Source organism: Manihot esculenta, chromosome 1 (genome assembly GCF_001659605.2).
Source record: "Manihot esculenta cultivar AM560-2 chromosome 1, M.esculenta_v8, whole genome shotgun sequence".
Taxonomy (NCBI): domain Eukaryota; kingdom Viridiplantae; phylum Streptophyta; class Magnoliopsida; order Malpighiales; family Euphorbiaceae; genus Manihot; species Manihot esculenta.
Genome location: NC_035161.2, coordinates 34,110,842 through 34,133,275, shown reverse-complemented (window position 1 = coordinate 34,133,275; position 22,434 = coordinate 34,110,842). Strand labels below are relative to the sequence as shown.

Sequence of the window (22,434 nt, the reverse complement as noted above, 5' to 3'; positions counted from 1 at the left end):
ATAAATTTCAAATTTTATTTAGCCATATTATAATGCATTTGATTCGAGTATACTTCATTTGGCCGTAATTTGCAGAAAATTATTTCATTGTTATTTTAGAAATGGTCCATTTAGCGGGAATTGATTGGTTATTAAAAATAATTTTCTTTTTGTTTTTTAAATCTTTTCTCTTTTTTTAGGAAATATATGGTGGGAAATTTAATAAAAACAAAGAAACTTACATTTAACACTTTAGTTACTAATTATCACATCTTATTACAAAGACTCTTCTTAGTATATTTCACAAACAAAACTGCAATGTTTTTTTCTTTAAACTACTGAATCCACATAAAGCTACAGTAATTAGATTGAATAATGTCCCTGTATGATGAATATTTGAGACTTTGTTTATGCTTTTTCACATGGTTGGCCTCATGTTGAGGTGAGAAGCAATCTTCTGTCCCAGATACCTGTCAGCCTGTATCCACCAAAACAAAATTAGACCAAGTATTATGATACAGTGACAGATCATAGAATCAATCGCAAGATCATTTGAAAAGCAAATTAATCAAACACCGAAGCGATTTTTAGTTGTATGGTAGTTAAGTTGATCATCCATCCAAGCAAGAGATAATCTGAATATTAATGTGTGCGCGCGCACGCCAGCTCATAAACTTACCTGAGCCCAGTATGAGATCCAAATACTGCGAATTTCGTGAGTAACCCTTGGGTCGGACAAGGCCTCAACCCAACGTTGAATAAATCGCTCTTTCCTGGAAGAGAATTCATATATAAGTTTAAAGGTGAACAGAAAAAGAAAAACAAAAAAAAAACTGTGAAATTATATGATAATTTAGTATACCTGTCTGGTGAAAAGGAACGGTATCTCTCCCCAGGCTGCTTGAAGTTGTTCTCCTTTGGAATGACACACTATGACAATGACAAAGTGATGATTTAGTAATATACATGTCTAATTGACTAACACAAGTACATAACTGAATGCAAGTTCCAGTTGTGTAGATACAACATTCCAAAAGGATCTCAAAAACATTAGTTCATTGAATCACTTTAGCATTTTGGTCTAAATCATATGAATTGTACTTTCCTTTCTGCTTCTAACCGTTTAAACAATCGAAATAGATAGTACAAAAACAAACCTTATCGCGCTTGCCACTTAGAATAACAGGAGGAGTAGGGTACTTCTCAGCATGACGAACTGGATCATATCTTGAAGGGAAGTAATTAACCTGAAAAACCATCCATCATAAATTCATAATAAATGGTTGCACTAAATAATTAAGATGCAAGCTCATTCTTCTACCCCGAGGTGTGCATGTGTGAATGTTCACACAAAGAGGGCATACCTCCTCATCCCTATGCATAAAATTCATGAAGCCATCATGGTGATCGTTGTGATGAGAACACTTGGGAGCATTTGCAGGAAGCATCAGATAATTTGGTCCAAGACGATGCCTCTGTGTATCAGAGTAGGAGAAGATTCTAGTTTGCAGCAACTTATCATCTGAATAATAGACACCAGGCACCACAATAGAGGGGCAGAATGCAAGCTGCTCATTCTCAGCAAAGAAATTATCTATATTCCTGTTCAAAACCAAGCGACCCACAGGCTGCAAGGGCAAGATGTCTTCAGGCCAAGTCTTGGTCACATCAAGTGGATCAAAATCAAACTTGTTTTCATCATCAGGATCAATTATCTGAATGAAAAGCTTCCACTCAGGGTAGTGTCCGGCTGCAATCGAGTCATAGAGGTCCTGTGTGGCATGACTGTGGTTAGATCCACCAACTCTTATGGCCTCATCTTCCAACAAACTCTTAACCCCACAAGTTGGTTTCCAGTGGAATTTCACATAATGTGCCTTCCCAGACTTTTTGATCAAAGTGTATGTGTTGACACCAAAGCCATCCATGTGCCTGTAATCCTGTGGGATACCAATGTCATCAAAGAGAAAGGTGAACATGTGCAAGCTCTCAGGGTGGTGTGAGAAGAAGTCTAGTATCCTCCAGTTTTCTTGAATGTGTGACTTAGGATTGGGTTTGAGAGCATGGACCATGTCAGGGAATTTCATCCCATCACGGATGAAAAATACAGGGAAATTGTTGCCACCAGGTCAAAGTTACCCTGAAACCAGAATTAATACATTGTTTAGTGAATAACTTCCAATGAAACAATTAATATCCGCTTGCACCGGAACAAAGAAACAGGTGAGAATAGAAGGAAGATAAAGAAACATGAAGCTCAAAGCTTTGTGAAAATTCACTCAAAGAGAAGAAAACTAGTGCCGAATTCAATCAAGGAACATACAGAGGCAACATCAGAGAGAAAGGTGAAATCGTTAACCAGTAAAATACACAAACACCTAGTAGGAATGTTGATAGAATTTCCCTGATGAATTGAAATATTAATCTTCTGAGAAAGTTTATCAATGAGAAAGATGGAGAAAAGGAAAAAGAAAGCAAGTTCTTTTTTGTGTGTGTGTGTGTGTTCCTTTTGCTTTTTCAAAATGAAAAGGGATCTGAAAGCAATTGCTCCTCCTCTAAAGAAAAATTTTCCCAAAAAAGAACTGTTAAAGAAAAAGGAGAAAGAAAGAAATAACGAATCCGTCGAACAAAAAGGGATTCCTGTTAGTGTGTTACCTCTCTGGTGTAAAACTTGACAGCAAAACCTCGAGGATCTCTAAGAGTTTCAGGACTTCCACGCTCATGGATAACAGTAGAAAACCTGACAATAACAGGGGTCTGGACTCCAGGTGCTCGAAGGAAATCAGCACAGGTGAGATGAGAGATATCATGAGTTACTTCAAAGAACCCTTTAGCACTAGCACCTCTAGCATGAACCACACGCTCTGGAATCCGTTCCCTGTCGAAATTTGCTAGCTTCTCCACCAAATGATAATCCTCGAGAAGAATTGGACCTAGCAAAAAACAGCACAATCACCTCCAGTTGAGCCAAACCCAGTCGGTTCTGTACGAAAACAAGAAACTGAAAAATCCATTTACCTCTGGAGCCAACTGTGAGGGAATTGTTATTGTTCCAAACAGGGGCACCAGAGTTTGCGGTGAAGAAAGGAGAATTGTGGGCGCTTGATGGACGAAACTGCACGAAAACAGACAAGAGCTCAAATCAAAAGAATTAAAAAAAGTTGTTTCTATTGAATTAAGAAGAGACATTAAATTCATGAAGATGTTCGAAACCTTGTAAGGATCCATGACGATGAAATTTTAGAGGAAGAGAGAGACACAGACGAGGGGGAATAAGTTGTCGATAAGGAAGAAGAAGGAAGTGCAGGTTGAAGAAAGCTTCGTTTAATGATGATATTTATGTTCTTCTGCTAATTTGAATGGCCGCGTGGCGAGCTAATACTCACTGACTCACCAAAAATATACTATTTTATAATATTTTCACAGGGATTTGTGAGAACACCATGCTTCCAGCTGTTTGCTTTATCTGAGATATTCTGGTTTTTCTGCAAACTGATGAAGAAGATGGAGCCTGGAAAATCAGGCTCGTGAAGATGAAAACATGCGTTGTTCATGGCAAGGGGCGAATGCTTCCAAAGTCGGAAGCAACTTTCGTATTTTCGTAATACTCTTTTTTTTAAAAAAAAAAGAAAAAAAAAACTCTTTTCATATATAACAACGACATTTAACTGAGATCTTTCCAGAAATATTATTTGTGAAAAAAAAATCAAATAATCTCATATAACATTAACTTTTCATTAAAAAAAATTCTCATATAATATTAATATGAAATTATTTTAAGTTGAAAAAAAAGTCAAACCCTATCATTCTAATGCGATTCTTGATAATATTAATAGTTTTAGTAATGTAATTTTTTTAATTTTTAAATATTATTAATTTTATTGATTCCAAATATTAAATATTATTTTTAAAATTAAACATAACTTAAATAGGAAATCAAAATATTAAAAAGAAATTGGAATGTGTGGTATATATGAAAAATTCATATAATTTAATTAAATTTCTTTTTTAAGGTATAAATAATAAAAAAATCATAAACTTTATGCGAATGTCACAAAGAAGCTGGCTAAAGGTTGGTTTATGTACACGTACAAATTGAGTAAATCTTAAAAATTTTAAATTTTACTTTTCCATTTTAAAAAAAATTAATTTTTATTTGGAATTAATAATTAAATTTAATTTACGGATCAAATCAAATCAGCTTTATTTTGATAATTTTGAAAATAGTTTTGATTTTGATTCAATTTTAAAGCAGTTATAAGTTTTTATGATTTCAGTTTTAGTTTTAATTAAATTAATTTTTAAATGGTAATTTAGTTTGAAGAAAAGAAAAATTAAAAGTAAAAAATTTATATAAAATCAAATAAAAAAGTAATGAAATAAATATAAATATTAAATTGAAAATCGAGCAAATAAGAATCGTATACTACGTGTCCATTTACGTAATATAAAAAATAAAATAGTATTATGTTTAATGTAAAAAAATAAATAATATTACATTTAAATGAAAGTAATATTTTTTTACAAGTAAAAAAACCTTAAATTTAATTATTTAATAGTTAACTTGACTATATATTAATTTTAAGTAGTATAAATTTATAAAAAATATTATTTTTAAAATTTAAAATCAAACTGAAATTAAATCCATCCAGCATTTCAAACTGCAGTATTCCAATTTTAATTTCAGCCTTGATTTAGAGAAGAGGTCCATAATAGCTCTAGTTTAAGGTTGCAGTCCAACTCGAACCTTAACTAAAATAAAATATGATTCTTAAAAATCAAACATTAACTAAAATCAAATGGATAAAAAAAAGTCTAAGCATTATATCACCAACATTTTAATTGGAAAAAAGAAAAAGAAAGAAAATTAAGGTTACCCCTCCTGATTGTATCATCGCAGCTCTTGCTGCTGATTTGTAGTAATGAATATTTCATTTTCTTCAAAAAAAAAAAAGGTTACACCACGCTTCATCCGCTTCTTCCCTTCCTCCTCCGCCGTGATGTATTACTTCTCTGTTCCTAAAGGAAGAACCCTCTCAACTACAAAGCCAAACTTCAAGCGGAGGAATGGTTAAACAAGAAGATGAATTGGAAGACACATATATATGTTTTTTTTTTCTTGCTTATCAATCATATGAATATATACCAAGTCAAAATAATTGATTTTATGATATTATATATTTTTTTTCTGAGCAAAAATTTCTATTATAGTAAAGAGTAATAGAACTATAAAATATCAATAATACCTTTTCACAACGAGGAAGATTTTCTATTAAATTTACAGTGTTATTTCTAATTCATATAAATATAATATGAAAAAACTATTATTAGGTTCCTTTTCAATTCATTTTCCTGTTTCATAATTTTTTATTACCAAAACTAAAATATGTATTCAAACTTTATTTAATAAAACTCAAATAATTTGGTATTACAAAATATTTAGACATTTTCATGATGCTTTTCTTTTTTTTAAAAAAAAAAAAAAGAGGCTAATTTTAACAAAATACAAAAATTTAATAATGTAGACATACATATAAAACCGTATTTATTAATTTCTTTCTCGGATGACATTTCATTGGAGGCTGGCTCGGCAGAGTACTGGGACTTCGTAACTTGGAGGTTTTGTGTTTGGGCGAGGGGCCTTTTCTTTGTACTCCTGATTTCAGCATTTTATGGCTCCATCAAATGTGAAACCTTTTATCTTTGGGGAAAGGAAAAAAAAAAAAAAGGTGCGACATTTGCTGTATTCGCTGAATGAAAACTCATCCAACCACTGATGATTGCTTGAAGGTACGGCAAATTATCAAAGAGAAGGGAAATACCAAGGGATCCACCTTAAGGCAGGGCAGCAACTGAAAGTTGGTTTGCTCCTCCCAAATCCCATACTGATCCCAAAAAGTAAGGATGGAACATAAACACGCTGCCTTGCACCTTTTCAACAAGTCTTTCCCTTTTCCTTCCATTTTCAATCTTCTCTTCCACGAAATGGGAACAAATGAACTTAAGATTAGCAGAACGTATATATTTCCAATAAACAATGTAGTAATCCAAAGTTCTTCGAGAAACTTTGCAGTCAATTCATATAACAAATCGTAATATTTAAGTATGTACAAGAGATTCTGGACTGAGATGGAGAGGGAGGGAGAGAAACAAGATCATTCAATGATCATAGACACACCAAGAACGTTCATAGCCCTAACTATCATAACTGAACTTATTTATACCCAAAAAGAGGGCTTGAATACAACTCAGGTCTAGACTGACCAACTTCAGCAGTCCAAACGGACACTAACCAGATAAAATATATATAATATAAATAAATTACTGACCAGAATTTCCCAAAAGTCTCTCTACTGCAGCATGGACATTCCCTGCCGTTGCAATTAGCGCCCGTATGTTCTCTTGCGTGTCGAAGAAACCCATTTCTTGCAGTTGTGACAACTGGGTTGCATAAAGCTCTTCTGGGGGCACTGAGAATAAGTGGAGGAGTAAGTGCAATGCAGACGAAAAGACAAAAAAGGAACACAATGAAAAACAAGGGCAAGAATAGAAACCATTGGGTCTGTTGGGAACAGTGAGGCTGCCAGCACCAAGGCCACCAAACATGTTCATCAACATCTCTAACCCCATGTTGTTAGGTGTTCCTGCAATGATAACAGACAATAAAAACCAAGTCAATGCCTAATCTCTCAAGTTTTCTAGTGTATATATGCATGTGAGCATGCGTGCCTGTAGTGTAGACTGCTGATAAAGATAAGAGTAGGTTGTTTTCCTCTCTCAGGAAGTTGCAGGAGGGGGTATATAAATATGGGGGATAAAAACATTGGTGAAACAACTGCTATTGATATATGAAAAAGTAATTGATGAATGAGACTTTATTTGAACAACATAAGTAGAAGTCTTAAACATAGATTTTATTTCACCCCTAAAAAAGTCTATCCTAATTGCAGTATCTGATAGTATTTATTGAATATACAACAATGACCCCTCAATGCGTGTATACTTGATGCCTCTCTAGGTGAATTAATGCATCCTCACATGCGACAGAAGGAGGCTTCCCAAGGTTTGGATTTGTAACATGCAAGTCACAATGAAGCAACCTTCCTATTGCTCACCTTCCATGAATTATGTCAACTACAAGCATGCATGCTCTTCATACTAAAAGACCAAAAGTTAATAATTCTTTCCAGAAACGCTGATGTATAGAATAACACAAATTCTTATTAAATTACTTTGAAAATCAAAGAGCTCAAAAAGGGCTAAATATCACTAATGGAAAGCCATGGGAACAACAGCATTAAAATGAAGAAATGACAGAATTCATGAAACATATTTTTGGAACTTCTTGTTGAATCCCACATAGGCTGTGGAAAGGGGTAATGTGCCCCCTTATATGAGGCATAGGCAATCCTCCTCCTTGAGCTAGCTTTTGGAGTGAGTTAGGCCTGGTCCAAATTTAACATGGTATCAGAGCCTTCCCATCCGATGTTGGGCGCCCCATAAATATGCCACGCACCAGTAAAAATTCTAGACGTGAGGGGTTGTGTTGAATCCCACATCGGTTGTGGAAAGGGGTAATGTGCCCCTTGTATGAGGCATAGGCAATCCTCCTCCTTGAGCTAGCTTTTGGGGTGAATTAGGCATGGCCCAAATTTAACACTTCTCAACCTCAACTCACTTTTAGACAGCTTAATCATGCACAGAAAAAAGTATAAAACATAGTAGTTTAGCAACAGTAGCCAAAAAAGCAAGTATATTATAGACCGTGTTCAGTACCTGTTCCTACACCAGTCTGACTCGGTTCCCTGCAAGAAAGATTTAACTTAGTAAACCAAAAGAAATCACTAAACAAGTAACCAACAGAAGAACATGAATCGTCCAGAAAAACTTTGAAACGAAACTCATCAGAGGTCTAGATAATTCCTTAAAAAGGTTGACAGAACTTTTCAGAAGATCTAAAAGGAAAAAAAAAATCACTGCATCACTTACTGGTTTGACTGCTGCCGACCAAGCTGAGACAGCAGGGCTTGCTGGAAAGTCAAAAGTTGCTGCATAAAAGAAATCGTAAGGACTTATAGTTAGTGCAACTAACATTATGAGAACCATTTTCCAGTCCCTTATACATAATGCCCGACCAAATGTTACAGATGCTGAGACACCATGATTAGCTTAAACAAAAACAATTTAATATCGAATTGCAAATTGCAAGACTGTGTTTGATAAGAAGGCATGTGCATGAATATGCACATGATGATAGACTAAGATATGAAAGCACAAACAAAAGCAGGTTCTTGCACCTGCATTGTCTCAGGAGAAGTCAATTGACGGAGAAATTCTGGGTTTTGCATCATTTCTCTAAACTGAGAATTTGAATCAAGCATGCTGCGAAATTGAGGATTAGCTCCAAGAATCTGACACAAAATTGATGTCAGGCTGCAAGTAATTTTGATCAGAAGAATTTTAACAAGACAAGACGAGACAAATTATTACCTGGTTCATATACTGAGGATTGGAAAGGAGGCTTTGCATCATTTGTGAAATGCCAGGATTTTGCAACATCTGACTCATTAAATTAGCATCAGGCATTGCACCAAACATGTTGTCAAACTCTGGAAGACCAAGTCCACCTAGTCCAGCAGGTGCCGGTGGCCGAGCATCCCCAGTAGTATTCGGTCGTGTAGTGTTCGTTTGGGCACCAGCTGCTAAATTGCATTTAGTAGTAGAAAAAGCAATCAGTTATTTCTTACTGTTTATATTTTTAAGCAATGAAAATTAAAAAAAAATGAAATAAATAAAACGTTAATAATAAGGAAGAAGGTTAAATACTTCAACAAATACTTTCAAGGTGTAAAAAAAAATAGAAGAAAAAGAAAATTAAAAAGCAATAAAGCTCCACAAGCACTAGGGAAAGGTCTTAAACATGCTGGTACAGGCATCTGCACAAAATCTTCAAGCAAAATATCAGGTTGTGGCATCTCATATTGGCAGATAAATAACAAAAATTTCTGCCTACAAATTATAGCATCAATGAAATGGACTAGAAAGGGAATCTCTTATAGCAAATTACCACCAGTCTAGATAAAAAATAACGAGGTAGAAGAAAAATTGAAGATACAGAGGTTTATATTAAACTGCTTCAGAATATTGAACATCTTTGACCAATAGCTTCAACGCCATAAAAAGACAGATAAAATTCTTACTCCCAGCAGCCGTCCAAGGGTTGGGCAGTGGATTAGTATTTGGAGCAGGAGAACCAGTGGTCGACTGCGAACTAGTAGTTGATGGATTAGTTGACCCAGCAGCAGCTTGGTTCCCTAGAAGAGCAGCAAATGGGTTTGCATTATCACCTCCAGTATTTCCAGCCATAGTTGTTGCATTCAAAAAAGGCTCCTGAACAGTTTCATACATGCGCCTAAGCATGTTGAATCCTTCAGGTGAAGATTCAATGTTACTCATTGCTCTGTCGGTGTTGCGCATCATCTCACGCATGAGTTCAGGATTTCTTGCTGCTTCAAGTGTTTGACGGAGAGTGCTTGGATCATTGAGTATATGAGCTAGCTCAGGATTTCGATCAATGATTTCACGCATTTGAGGGTTGTTCATTATCAAGTTCCGCATGATCTCAGGGTTATTCATTAGGTTCTGAATAACGGGCATATTCATGATTTCCCTCATGATGTTAGGATTCCGAGTCAATTGTTGCTGCACCTGTTCAAACTCTGGAAGTCCAGCTCCAAACATACCACCACTGCCACCCAAGCCATTTAAACCAAGTCCTGGAAATAGTGAAGCTCCAAAACCAGATCCTCCAAGTGCTCCTCCTTCATTGGAACCAACAGCCTGTGCGTTAGCTGAAGCAGCATTTGGAGCTCCAGTATTGCTAGCAGGAGCTGCATTGGCCGCCGCAGTTGGTGCAAAACCGCGAACCAAGTGGACAGTGTGATCTGCCTCCAAGCCTATAAATCACAATAGAAAGAGAGCCACATCCTATGAAATCATGCATTGAAACCAAAAGGTCTTGATAATTGACAATTATATCCTGCGTTACAGATGCTTCCATAAGAAGTTACTTGCTAAATTGAACATCATTTGACGCAAAGGGAATACATTGCAAGCATATGAAATTATGCAAGTATGATATCAATTTTTCATAGTGGAGCTAATGAACAGGGATAATTAGCAAGAACAAACAGAAAACAAGCAAAGATGTATTGTAGTACAATCAGAATCATTTTCTCTCTTTCCATACAGCAAGGTAAAAATAAAAAAAACTGTTACAATAATTGCCTTTTAACATGGCTCAAGGGCGAAAAGAACTATAATAAAAGAAGTGTGACAAATTACATGACTTTAAAATGTACATTACCAATAAGAATGAAACCAAGCAAGCCAATCAATCCTGCATGTATAGAAAGACCCATCCAAAGTTATGAGTAGGTGCATCAGACCAAGTCAATTAAGGCTACTTGTATATGATCTACACTAACCACCCTACAATAAAGCAACTAAGACACTGGGCAGGGAATTTGAGCTTTCTCTTCCTTCTCTATTCATACAGTACTTTACATGACTGGTGCCAAATATTTGTTAACTTCATACATCTCACTTGACTGTACACGTAAATGGAACAGAGGCCATGGATGGCTTCCACAAAGATTTTCAAGTTCCTTCAGTTCATAGGCATCACATAATTGCAACCATATACATTTTAGCATGAAAAGTAAGAGGATCATATCAAAATATGCAGAGAGGAAGTACCGCATAGAGATATGATACAATCCAAATATGGAGTATTTAGTTCAACGCTTGGAAATATAACTCAAGTTCTATTCTATGCAAATACCATGTGGTAGTGCTATGAAGCCAAATGCATCTTCTCTGAGTTCACATTAGGGCAATTTATACAGGGAATAAAGGGAACCACAGCCTATGCTCTTAAGTACCATTGTAGCAATGAGTATGGCATAGTGGCAGGAGCAAGTAGCAACAGAGGCAGCAAACCATGCTGCACTGCTAACTGCATAAAATGGTGAAGGAGGTGACGTTGCAAGGTTGCTTGACACAGGCAAATATTGTAAAGTGGGGTTGTATTGCTTTATGGAGAATTCTAATCTGATTCGTTTCGAGTCAGCTATAGCTTTTAATAACATCCAAGCAGCAATTCATGAAGTTATTGAAGTTTATTCTTGTTCCCCTGCGTTTTCATATATGTTCTCTGATCCTGGTAAACTGCATCTGAGTATGTATCCTCTCGTTATTCCAACTAATACAGGTTGAAAGCAAGCAAATTAAACAAGCATTGCCTCCTCCTTTGGTGGGTATTTCTCTTTTGCAATCGTCCTACACTTGTAGTTTTAGTTTGACTCCCCAAAGTGAAATTTCGTCCCCAATTTCACAAATAATCACAATAAGATGCAAATATAATTCATTACTCAGTAATAATTATAAATAGGTCAAGCAGAAATCTCTAATCCTTTCAATAAAATCAAATGTCGCAGATCATCGTATTTCTGCCAAAAAGTCTATCATTTTTCCAACCGAATAATTCAAAATTACTTAAAAATTCACAGAAAATAAAGTATGAACATATGAGGAAATTAAAAAAAAAAAATCAAATTATAGATTTGGATATACCATAGCTATGCAGGGTCTGGTCGTCCTTCAAGATCCGACCCTTGTAAATCAGCCGCTGTTGATCGGCCGGCACATCGCACTTCCCTGCAAGTACCGCCTTAAACGCTTCAACCGTCGAGGATAGGCTTATCCCAACAGAAAATTTTGATCCATTAGAGCATCTAATATTGACGGTGACTTCATCCCCACCGCCGTTGGATTCGCTAACCTCATCTGCAGCTCCATTGCCTCCTCCCATACTCTCTAGGCAAGCTCTTTAATTAATCCAAAGAAAGGACAGCGAAGCCCAGACCGAAACTGAAACCCTAACCCTAGATTGAGATAATCGCCAAGAAATCCAATACGGAGAGAAAGAGAGTGAGGGATCGCAAGAATCGCGATGCTGAAAAAAAAATTAAGAAAGGAAAAAAAAATAAATTAAAAAAAATAAAACATGGATAATACTTTTTTTAATATTTATATTAGTATTGGGAGTGAGGATCGAAGGTGACTTGACCCAGCTAAATCATTAAGGTATATAGGTTGTGTATTGAGGTGTTTTAGCGCCTGGAAACTCCACGCGCTTTAGGTTCCAGTTTATGTCACTCTCTCCGGCTACTGTGGTGCCATGTGTAAGAGTTGGCGGCAGTGTTTTCCACGATCCATGCTACGCTTGTATAGACGTTTTCATAATTGGGCTTTTACTTCATTTATTACTCCATGTTTAGTGGCTTGGGCCTCTACAGTCCATGTTATTAACCGTGTATATGCCCACTTAAATAATTTATAAAAATAATAATAAATTATAAATTCATGAAGAACCCATTTGTTTTTTTGAAAAAATTACTGTTTTACTCCGATTATTATGGGCAAATTATCCCATAATTTTAAAAAATTAATTAAATTATTATTAATATATTAAAAAAAAAATTTAACCGAAAATTAAAAATTAAAAGAGTAAAATTTAATATCTGTCAAATTTACTCAGATATAATTACTATTAAATTAAATTTACTGAGTGTAATATATTAAAAAATATAATAATTAATTTTTTTATTAATTTTATAAATTAAATATTTTATATGTGATTTAAATACTTCTGATGTTTTAATTTTTATAAAAAATTTATTAATTAGCGTTTTATATTAATAATATTTTATATTTATCGATTAAAATTTATAAAATAATTAATTAACAGACGTTTTAAAATATTAATAATATTTTAATATATTTTTTTAAAATAATAATTTTTTTACCTAAATAATAAATTTTCTATTTTTATTTAAGTATGATACAAATTCAAAACAAAAAAAGATAAATCATATTAATCGTATTAATGATGAAGATCTCTAATTTACATACTATCCATTTGTAATATTCATTTTATAAAACGAGAATAAATTTTTGTAAGACGATACATAATTTTAAATTTTTTAAATTGAGTTATTTGAGTTAAAAATAAATAAATTGATACATGATTTTAAATTTTTTTAAATTGAGATATTTAAGTTAAAAATAAATAAATTATTTATTTATTAAACTAAATTTTAATAAATATTTCTCCTATCTCATAATTTATATATATATTTTTTAAAATTATTATTTATTTTTTAAACTATAATAATATATAAATTAACTATAATAATTATATTTAATCTTATTTTATTTTAAATTTTTGTATCATTTCAACAAATAAAATAATGGATAATATGTTTTTATTTTACTCTACATGATTAATTTTTTGCTCTCACTTTCTCTTATCTATTTATTATTCGCTTTTCCTTCTGTTTGTTATTTCAGTATACAGATAATTAATTTTTGTACAATGTGGGTGAATATTTTATACATATTTAAAATTTAAATACCTGAAAATTACAAATATTTTAAATAAAAACATTAATTATTTTACCTTTGAAAATAAATACGTAAAATATTTATGTTTGGATAAATAATTAAGAAGCCCAAAATATCATCACACGATTCTTTGAGGGGACAAAAAAAAGAAAAAATCCGATTCCGGGCCATTTACCGTGGGCTGTCCGATGACGGTCCCTTCAACAATCTACCTTGGGCTTTAAAGCAGGAAGGGTAATTTCGACTATCAGCAGAGCGGCTGCGTTTTATCATTTACGCGAGCTAAAATTTAGCCCCCCGCAAGATCGCCTCAGATTACTGGAAAGTGTAATGGCGCCCGCGCCATGATTTTCATCTTCTAATGGCGATTTTCCTTAGAGCCAAAAATGGCTTGTTATCTCCTCTCAAATCCCTAACCAACTTACAGGTCATAAACCTGTCTATTTTATTTTCTTATTTGTTTATTGTATTTTGGTTTGGGCAATTCGTCGAACATTATGTGACGTTCATGATAAACTTGTTGATTTTTGGAATTTCATCCATAGAGGTTCAACTCTACTTTAACTGAACAAGCTCGATTATACCCTGGAATGGGGGGCTCTGACTCTGGGTCTCAACGAAGTGAGCACCAACTCTGAATTTTAGCTCTGCATCTTTAACTATTTCATTTTAGTTCAAGAGTGCTTATTTGATCATTATTTGCGACTTCAACTCCAATGCTTGATCAGGTTCCATTATTGACATGTCGAGATGGAAAAAGATAAATGCAGGGCGTGTTGGCGTGACCCGTTCTATGATTCCAGCTTCCCTGTGGGTTGTTTTGAAAACTCTGCGTGGTAAAGGTAATTTTTTTTCCCTAGTCGGTCTCCATGATGTTGGATATGCTTTCTGCGTCTGGAAACTATTTCGTCAGTGAATTAAATGGGCAGCAGTTTTTCTTCAATACCTTTTCATAGCTGAATCGTGCACTATGGCCGGTATGGCTTGCCAATCATTCATTGGAGCCGATATTATTTGATTCTGGTCTTTTGTTAAGTGTGCAAAAATGTCAATCTTGATTGACATGGATGCTTACTTGATTTCTGATCAGATAGCTTATTTTCCTGTGAAATGCAGGATTTCAAGTTTACTTAGTTGGTGGATGTGTGAGAGATTTACTTCTTCATAGAATACCTAAAGATTTTGATGTGGTCACCACAGCTAAACTTAAACAGGTTTTATTCGTCCCTTTTTTTTTCCCTTATATTTTATGTTATTTTCTATTTATTGTTGGTGGATTTCTAATGGTAACGAGTTCATTGTTGGTTGAGTTCAAAATTTTCTCGACTTTTAATATCTTATTACAGGTTAGGAAGCAATTTCATCTTTCTGAGATTGTTGGACGACGATTTCCCATATGCAGGGTGCATATCAAAAGTTCACTTTTTGAGGTTTGAAAGTTTTCATTTACTACTTACTATGGCATAGATGCTTATTCCTATATTTGACTTGTGAATATCAGTGTCAAACATTTGTATTCTTGCAGCCAGTAAGCATATCATAATTTGGCATGTGCTTATTATTATTATTTGGGTGATAGGTATCCAGTTTTGGGACAGTGGCAAAACATGCTAAAGAAAAGGTACGTTTATATCAAATGCCAAGTGGCTGTGATGAAAAGGACTTCATCTGCTGGAGAAATAGCATGCATCGGGACTTCACAATCAACAGGTATAATTTTTTGTTTGTTTTTATTATTTCAGGGACAATCATTTTAAAATTCATGCAATAAGAATGTGAAGAAATATGCTATGATGATTATGTCGTAAAGTACAACAAATATAAGACCTTAACTTTAAGTTCACTTTAATATCATCTAACTTGGTATTTTACATTTAAAATTGTGGGAGCAGTTTATTCTTTGACCCTTTCATGAATCAAATATGTGATTATGCCAATGGTTTAGCAGATTTAAGGTCCTTAAAGGTAATTTCCTCCTTTTCATTTATTAGCAAAATATTTTCCAGTGAATGTTTTATTTCAAGTTTTCTAAGATTTCTCCATTTTAATTTGTGATATTGTCAGCTACGAACCATACTCCCTGCTCACTTGTCATTCCAAGAAGATTGTGGTGGGTACTTAGGATGTGATGGGTGAATATATTGTTTGTTCAACTTAACTAGAATTATATTGCAATCTATATTATTCAGCTAGAATCTTGCGAGGGTTAAGGATTGCTGGCCGTCTGGGACTGTCAATTTCAAAGGAGACTGAAATTGCAATGCTTAAACTTTCATCTTCTCTCATGAGTTTGGACAAGGTACTTACCTGCTGCCTGATTTATTGTCTTGAGATTCTGTATTGTTTTTGTCCTCTATGAATGTGATGTTTCTTTTTTCCTTTCCATTATTTAATGTCTGTTGTCACTGTGGCTATGTTGCATCCTTGTGCTGATTCCTATGGTTGTCTAATTCAAATTCCACTATATTCATCATATTCTCACCAAAATGGAATTTTGTGTCTTTTCAGGGGAGGATAATTATGGAATTGAACTACATGCTATCTTATGGAGCTGCTGAATCTACTATCTGTTTGCTTCAGAGATTCAACCTACTTGGAATTTTTCTTCCATTTCATGTTTGTAGATTTTCAGTGTCCAACTTAATGCATTGCAAGAATTTTCGCCCCTTTGTTATTATCATTAGTTTGTGTTACATCTGACTAGGAAGTCCTGATTGCAGGCAGCATACCTTAATCAACAGGCTGCTGAAATATATCAGAGTTCAACGATGCTGATGGTAAGCTTTGGACAAGAAAGGCATAAGAAGTGAACTGATTTATCAATGATAAAGATGCTATTGTTATGACATGCAAGGATATAGTTGTGATTCAGTAAAAATTAAATTTTCAGAATTTGTTAGTATTATTTTGCTTTAATATGGTAAGATGTTTGAAATACTTGAGAGCATATTTCCAAGATAATTTTTGTTGGAGAAAATAACGCTGTTGTGAAAAAAACATTTTAACTTTATTCAGCAACTTTTGAGTAATGTAATTGAGACACAGTTTCATCCTAAAATATTAATTATCAAGGAAATCACATATATATAAAATATGATTATTTGTCTTCTGAAAAGAAAGTTGGAATAGTTTGTTATTTGGAGAAGCTACATTTTATTTGGATGGAGAAATTTAAAATGGTGATATTTGAATTTGATTATAATCTAGTTGTTTAGGTTCATAACTTCATCTACGGGTATAATTAAGTGTTTGGTATCCTTAGTTTAATTCCAAATCCACCTTAAATAGCCAAATGGTAGAGTGCCTAGCTGTGTACTTGTAATAGAGGACGTTAGGAGTTAAAACCTGGCAACAACCTTCCCCTTTAAAAGTTCAGAAATAACTTGTCATTCATGTTCATGATGTTGAATTCATTTGTAAATTTAATTAATTAAAGAGTGGGTTAACTTTCATTCCAACAATTTAAACTAAAATCATCTTCAAATCCTTCAACCAAACATAGAATTTTGGCATATTAAGATGATAAATTTATGAAAGATTTATGGAACAAGGGCTTCTTAAATTTACCAATATGGTCAAGCTTTGGATCTCCCAAGGGATTGAATTCGCTCTTTTGTTTCAGTCATGGCATTGTTCTTTATCAGCACAACAGCCACTGTGGAGGGATCCATCTATAGCCCTCGTAGGTTCTGAAAACTCTGCCATATCTAGAACAGGAAGTGTCAAATACTTGACTGAAGACTGTCCCTTTCTACTGAGACAATTTTCAAATCAGTAGTATATTGTGTGTTCCTGCTTGTACTGCTTGCATGTCCTTCACAAGGTCACAATTGAATTTGGTCATATTCTGTAATTGATTTGCCTGTGAGATTCCTATTTGTAGAATAATCTCTCTTTCTCCCCCCTCGACAGAAATTGTTCTTCAATTTGGATATGCTGGTTGGTTGTGATCGACCTTGTGACTGCAGTCTATGGTAAGAAATTTGCGATCTTTAATGTTCAGTTATAGTTCAAGTATAAGATGATATCACCATTATAAATTATCATCATGCCTGTCATTTCTTGCGCAATTTGACCACCTTGAAATTTTTTGAGTCTGAAGAAGTTTGGTGTAATGGTGTTTTTTTTAAAACTAGCTTGGAGTAATTCACAAATCCCTCCCTCCCCCAATTAAAACTAAAAGAACCTTAAATGTTTCCTAATTTTCAGACTGAAATGGCCGGATAATTTGATACCTAAATCATTTTTCCGAACATTATACCATTAAAGATTTTCTACCAATGTCACTGTCTAAAAAAGTGCATTCCTAGATTTACTATTAATATTAACCCCCCATCAGAGCATGATGAAGGATTTATAGGAAGATTAGTGGTGTAGCCATAATTAGTCCCATGGCATGCGAGGTTAAATTGGTCTTTGCAAAGTAATTCACCATGAGCCTTGAGGCAACTTTTGAGGCCACAACAAGGGGTTCTAATGGAGAATGCCGAAAGATTAACCAAAGCTTTGGATGTGATATAAGATGTAGGAATTTGCTCCTTGATGAGGATATACGATATTATTTAGCAAACTTGGAAATATGAGTTCATGCAGGATTTTGTTTATTATTCTTTTGTAATTAGCATGGAACCCATAAATTAGCATCCTTCTATGTGGTCTCAAAATTGAATTTGCAAGTTGATCAATATAGTTTTTGCGCATCTTAGATATTTGTTATCTCCCTTTGCTTTTCATGTTAGTTTTTGAAGTATTTCTTGTTATTCTCTCCTTTACTTATGCTCTTCATTTTTCCTATTGTGCATGGTATTAAGTGTATCCAAATTAAATTTGATCCTAACCCTAATCCAATGCCATAGGTATTAAATAATAGTTGGTGGTTTTTGAAAATATAATTAACATTCTGATTTAGGGCCTTAAACTCAAATGCATAATATCCATACTAACATGAAAGTCAAAAGGATTCTGAAGAAAATATATTTCATGTTAGCAATAGTACTTTTGCATATGTTCTTTTCAAATTTGGTTGTATTGACAATTTAAAATTGAAAGGATTGGTCAAAATTGCAAATGTGTGTAAAGATTTGGATTTTTTTTGGGCTCATTAACCCTCTTTTTTCTAGTTCGGAGCTTCTAGCATTACCTCTAACTAATTGGAATTCCTTCTTTCCTATAGATGCATAATCTTGAAACCAGGTTTCAGTGAAGATCTGAATTCCCACATATTAGCCCTAAATATAAAGGGTATAATGTTAAGATTCTTAGATTGTCCAAACATTTCTTATTTATTTTTGTAGCACAACTCCTTTTCTCTGCATAAGTTACTAAATGGGAAGTGTTGCCTTGTAGTTATAAGTTTAGGCATTGGATCAACTTTTTTTAAAAAAATTGTTATCATTTTCATTTTCAAATGCATGATGCATTATAATATGATGATTGTGTTATTTCTCAAAAAAGAGGAAGTTTATTGTGTTACGTTGACGATGGAGGCCCTGGATCAATAAGTCTTGGTGGGTTATAACCAGATTCCTTAATATGTTGACTTCATGATTAGTTCAATAATTTTGCACATATATTCTAGGCAAAAAGCTCTTTTTTAGCCCTTAAAGTGTCGGCTAATGGTCATATAAGGCCTTAATTTTTTTCTTTTTAGGTTCAAATAAACCTTTCAACTATAAATTAGATCAAATAAGTTTTTAAAATTTTAAAGTAGATCAAATAAGTCTTTGAGAGACAAATAAGGCTTTCAAATTTTAAAATGGGCAAGTAATTCAACTTTTAAAAATAAATAATAAGATATTAATGTATAGTGAATAGTTCATATTAATATATAGTATGTAGTCAAGTTCCTCATCTGATCTTGTTTTGTATGTGGAACAGGGTTGGACTACTAGCATTTCACCAAGCGTTAGTCACTAATCCACAAGATGGTTTTGTTGTCTGCGTCTTTGCTTCTGTCCTGTATCATGGAAAGTGGAAGGAAGGTGTTAAATTTGCAAGAGAGAATGCCAAATTGCAAGTTAAATTTATACCTGAGATCTCAGGGATATCTGAATTTAAATCAGATAAAGAACTTGCAAAAGAAGTTAGTCATTTAGCAGCACTGGTTCGAGATTCTGTTGGTGCTTTGATTGATAGAGATATTCTCGTCCATTCCATGTCCAAATACCCAGTTTCCCCTTGTTCTGGTTTGGTAAGTGTGCGTTTGTAATTTAGAATTTATGTGACTTGTGTGCAATTAATCTAACTTTCACTTTCATATTCGAAGGCTTGGGATTGCCATACCAACTTCTACATATTGCTTTGGCTAATTTTGTTGGTTTATATCTTAAAATGATTTATCATGACACGAGACTGGCATTACATGCTTCAGGTATTTGTACCAAAGAAAACAGGAAATTCTGTTGCTCAACTTTTTGATGTGCTGTTGAACGATGTTGAATCTTACAAAAGTGGAAGAGAGAATTTCATGATTGACTACTTTCTACTTGGGAAAGGGAATGAAGATGAGACTAGATTTGTTCTTGGCAAAGTTATTTTGGAAACCTTGGGCAGTGGACTTACTGAAGGAGGAACCAAGGTTGGGAGGGAAGAGCCTATTGCCATTGAACAGAAAAGTGATGCAAAACCTTCTTATTCAGAGAAGCATCAAATTGAAGTCTGGAAGGATAGAAAACGTAAGAAAGAGGTGGCATTGAAAGACAAATTCCTGGAGGAGTCCAAGAAGCATCAGAAACCAGATGAGACAAGTCAATTGCCTGAAGAAGAACTAAATATGATGCGAGAGAATATGTTAGAGGAAAAAAAGCATCATTTGCAAGGCCAGGCAATGAATGATGATAGATACGAAACTGTTCAGGAGAAGTGCCAGGATACGGGTAGAGAACATATTAAGGTGATAAACAAAATGAAGCATCATCTGTTACATGATTATGAGTCTAAGCAGTCAAATGTGTTGTCTGGGGTTAGTAATTTAAGCAACAACGAGAAAATGAAGTGGGAAGAAAAGAAAGATTGCCATCTATTATTGCAAGAGGTGGTAAAGGAGAAGACTGAAAAACTCGAAAAGATATTGGTCAAGGGGAAATGTGGTCAGCCTTCTTTGTCCAGTCTTTTCAGGAGGTGAGAGTATTAGTTGATGTAAAATACATGCATACCATTATGGAGCAGCATTGCTGGTCTTTGTTTTTAGGGAACAGAATTGCCATTAAGGTATGAAATAAATAGTAATCTCTTTTTCTCTCTCTTTCTACCCCTGTGCATAAATGTATGTATGCATGTCATGAATTTTTGCAAAAAATGACATTATCTTCATTTTTCGCTGCCAGGTTCAGTGAAACCAAGAAGCTGATGGCCGCTTGTTTTACTTCAACACCTCCCTTTTAACAAAATGAAATGATTATTCGGTTTTGCAAGTTTGATAGAATTACCATTCTTAGGTGAGCAACTCACCTTAGTTTTAATGTTGTACATTATTGCTAAATTATTAATCAGTTTGTAATTGTGTAAGAGCATGGAATGTCTCACTTGAGCGATTCAGTTGTGAAATAGTTTGAGAGAGGACGCTTGCTGTACACTTTACTAGGAAATGAAACTTATTTGATATATTAGAAAGTCCTTTAATCTAAGATGAATATCAATAATTAGCTTTATATGGTGTGAAATACGTATTTGATTGTATATTTTTTGAATTCCCTTCATCCCATAGTGGTAGGGTCTATTTATTTTTTATTTAGGCTAAAAAAGCATAGTTAATATATGTTTATAAACTTTGCGTAATTTGTTTTTTCTTTTTTCTTTTTTTTATTAGAGCTCTTCCAACTAATTCTCGATGAATTTCATTGTTCCGTGTCATTATTTTTCTTTTGATGAAAATAAGATATGGGCTCAATGCCCATTGCAAGTTAAAACATGGGCTCATTCATGTACAGAGATCTAAATTACAAGAAAGGCAACCTCCCCCCTCAAACCCAATCTCCAGCGCCGAGCAGGCTCTGAAATTGGCCGAGTCACCTAGATCAAGGCACAAGCTGAACAAGGAAAGAACATCAGCCCAGAGCGTCGAAGCCAGAATTGACGGGGGAGCATGTCTATCTATTGATATTTGGGCAAAAGGTAGTGAAAGTATTTCAGAACTTATAAAATTGTAAGTTTCAAAATTCAATTGAAATTTAAATAAAAAATAATTAATAGTCTGGTATACAACAATCATTTGGATTATTGGGTAAATGCCCATTACCATTATCAATCATTGTTCTGACAGCATTTATGGTTGCTGCTCATTTACGAATCATCCTTTTGTGTCATAATGGGTGCAGCTCAAGGAGTGCCAGTGCCACTCTAAAGTTACTAATCATCTCTTACCTTTCGTACTTCAAATTTCAAAAGCCACACTGTTCTTTTAGCCTTGTAAAAGAACTATTTTACCCTTTATAATTGTAATAAAAACAAATAATTATAGGGATAAAAAAGTAATTATATTTATTTTCCATCTTTATTTTCCTTTTTCTTCTTTCATCCAAATAAAATAAAAGAGAAAATATTTTTAAAGCTTACCTGCACATGTTTTTTAACCTCTTTCAACATTTTTGCATTAGAAAGATCTACATTTTACGAAAATACTACCATTAACTTAAAAAATTAAAATTATAAATTAAAAAATGGTTGTAGTACCTAAATATATTATTTCATACACTTTAAAATTTGGATGGTAAGTAATTTAATAAATAATAAGACGTTCATACTTTAATTTGAGATTTTTTTTTTATTGAAGTCTATATAGAACTCATAATGCACGCTATCAATTAAAAAAAAAAGCAGTTAGGAATGTGAAAGAAAATAGATTTACCTTTTACTTTATCTTGAAATTTATTCATTATAATAAATGAGCATTTTCAAAATTCCCACTAAAGTATTAAAATATTTTAACAAAAAAAAATTACTTATGCTTCTCAAGGCATTTTGCTTCTGCTTCATTTTCAAGGATCCCTT

General features: G+C 33.8%; 3 protein-coding genes across 7 annotated transcripts; 1 reads left to right on the top strand and 2 right to left on the bottom strand.

Annotated features, from left to right (window-relative positions):
* Positions 1-56: 56 nt before the first annotated feature.
* LOC110621051 (catalase-2-like) lies at positions 57-3,591 on the bottom strand. The gene is given in 9 exon segments (XM_021765081.2): positions 57-457; positions 659-752; positions 842-909; positions 1,137-1,226; positions 1,344-2,104; positions 2,107-2,119; positions 2,635-2,912; positions 2,998-3,094; positions 3,193-3,591. Coding segments are annotated over 9 exon segments (1,476 nt in total). The 5' UTR covers positions 3,208-3,591; the 3' UTR covers positions 57-397.
* Positions 3,592-5,368: 1,777 nt separating this feature from the next.
* On the bottom strand, positions 5,369-12,095 carry LOC110603092 (ubiquitin domain-containing protein DSK2a). 3 transcript variants are annotated; one of them, XM_021741822.2, is made up of 9 exons: positions 11,614-12,093; positions 9,180-9,935; positions 8,470-8,681; positions 8,277-8,390; positions 7,969-8,027; positions 7,756-7,784; positions 6,534-6,623; positions 6,309-6,449; positions 5,369-5,949 (listed from the first exon to the last, which is right to left on the bottom strand). In XM_021741822.2, the coding sequence occupies exons 1-9, from the start codon at positions 11,849-11,851 to the stop codon at positions 5,945-5,947; spliced, it is 1,644 nt and encodes a 547-aa protein (XP_021597514.1). In that variant the 5' UTR covers positions 11,852-12,093; the 3' UTR covers positions 5,369-5,944. The 3 variants fall into 3 exon arrangements, with proteins under 3 accessions (XP_021597514.1, XP_021598253.1, XP_021596733.1); XM_021742561.2 differs by lacking the exon at positions 5,369-5,949 and having other exon boundaries at positions 6,020-6,449; positions 8,470-8,678; positions 11,614-12,095; XM_021741041.2 differs by lacking the exon at positions 5,369-5,949 and having other exon boundaries at positions 6,020-6,449; positions 11,614-12,092.
* Positions 12,096-13,627: 1,532 nt separating this feature from the next.
* LOC110601729 lies at positions 13,628-21,689 on the top strand. 3 transcript variants are annotated; one of them, XM_021740054.2, is made up of 16 exons: positions 13,628-13,873; positions 13,992-14,067; positions 14,175-14,288; positions 14,563-14,660; positions 14,793-14,876; positions 15,026-15,156; positions 15,339-15,411; positions 15,511-15,556; positions 15,636-15,745; positions 15,955-16,062; positions 16,167-16,223; positions 17,359-17,420; positions 19,324-19,636; positions 19,817-20,655; positions 20,772-20,882; positions 21,375-21,689. In XM_021740054.2, exons 1-14 carry the CDS (start codon positions 13,808-13,810, stop codon positions 20,567-20,569), a joined length of 2,091 nt encoding a protein of 696 aa, XP_021595746.1. In that variant the 5' UTR covers positions 13,628-13,807; the 3' UTR covers positions 20,570-20,655; positions 20,772-20,882; positions 21,375-21,689. The 3 variants fall into 3 exon arrangements, with proteins under 3 accessions (XP_021595746.1, XP_043814824.1, XP_021595081.1); XM_043958889.1 differs by having other exon boundaries at positions 21,254-21,689; XM_021739389.2 differs by lacking the exon at positions 21,375-21,689 and having other exon boundaries at positions 20,772-21,107.
* The last annotated feature ends 745 nt before the right edge of the window (positions 21,690-22,434 follow it).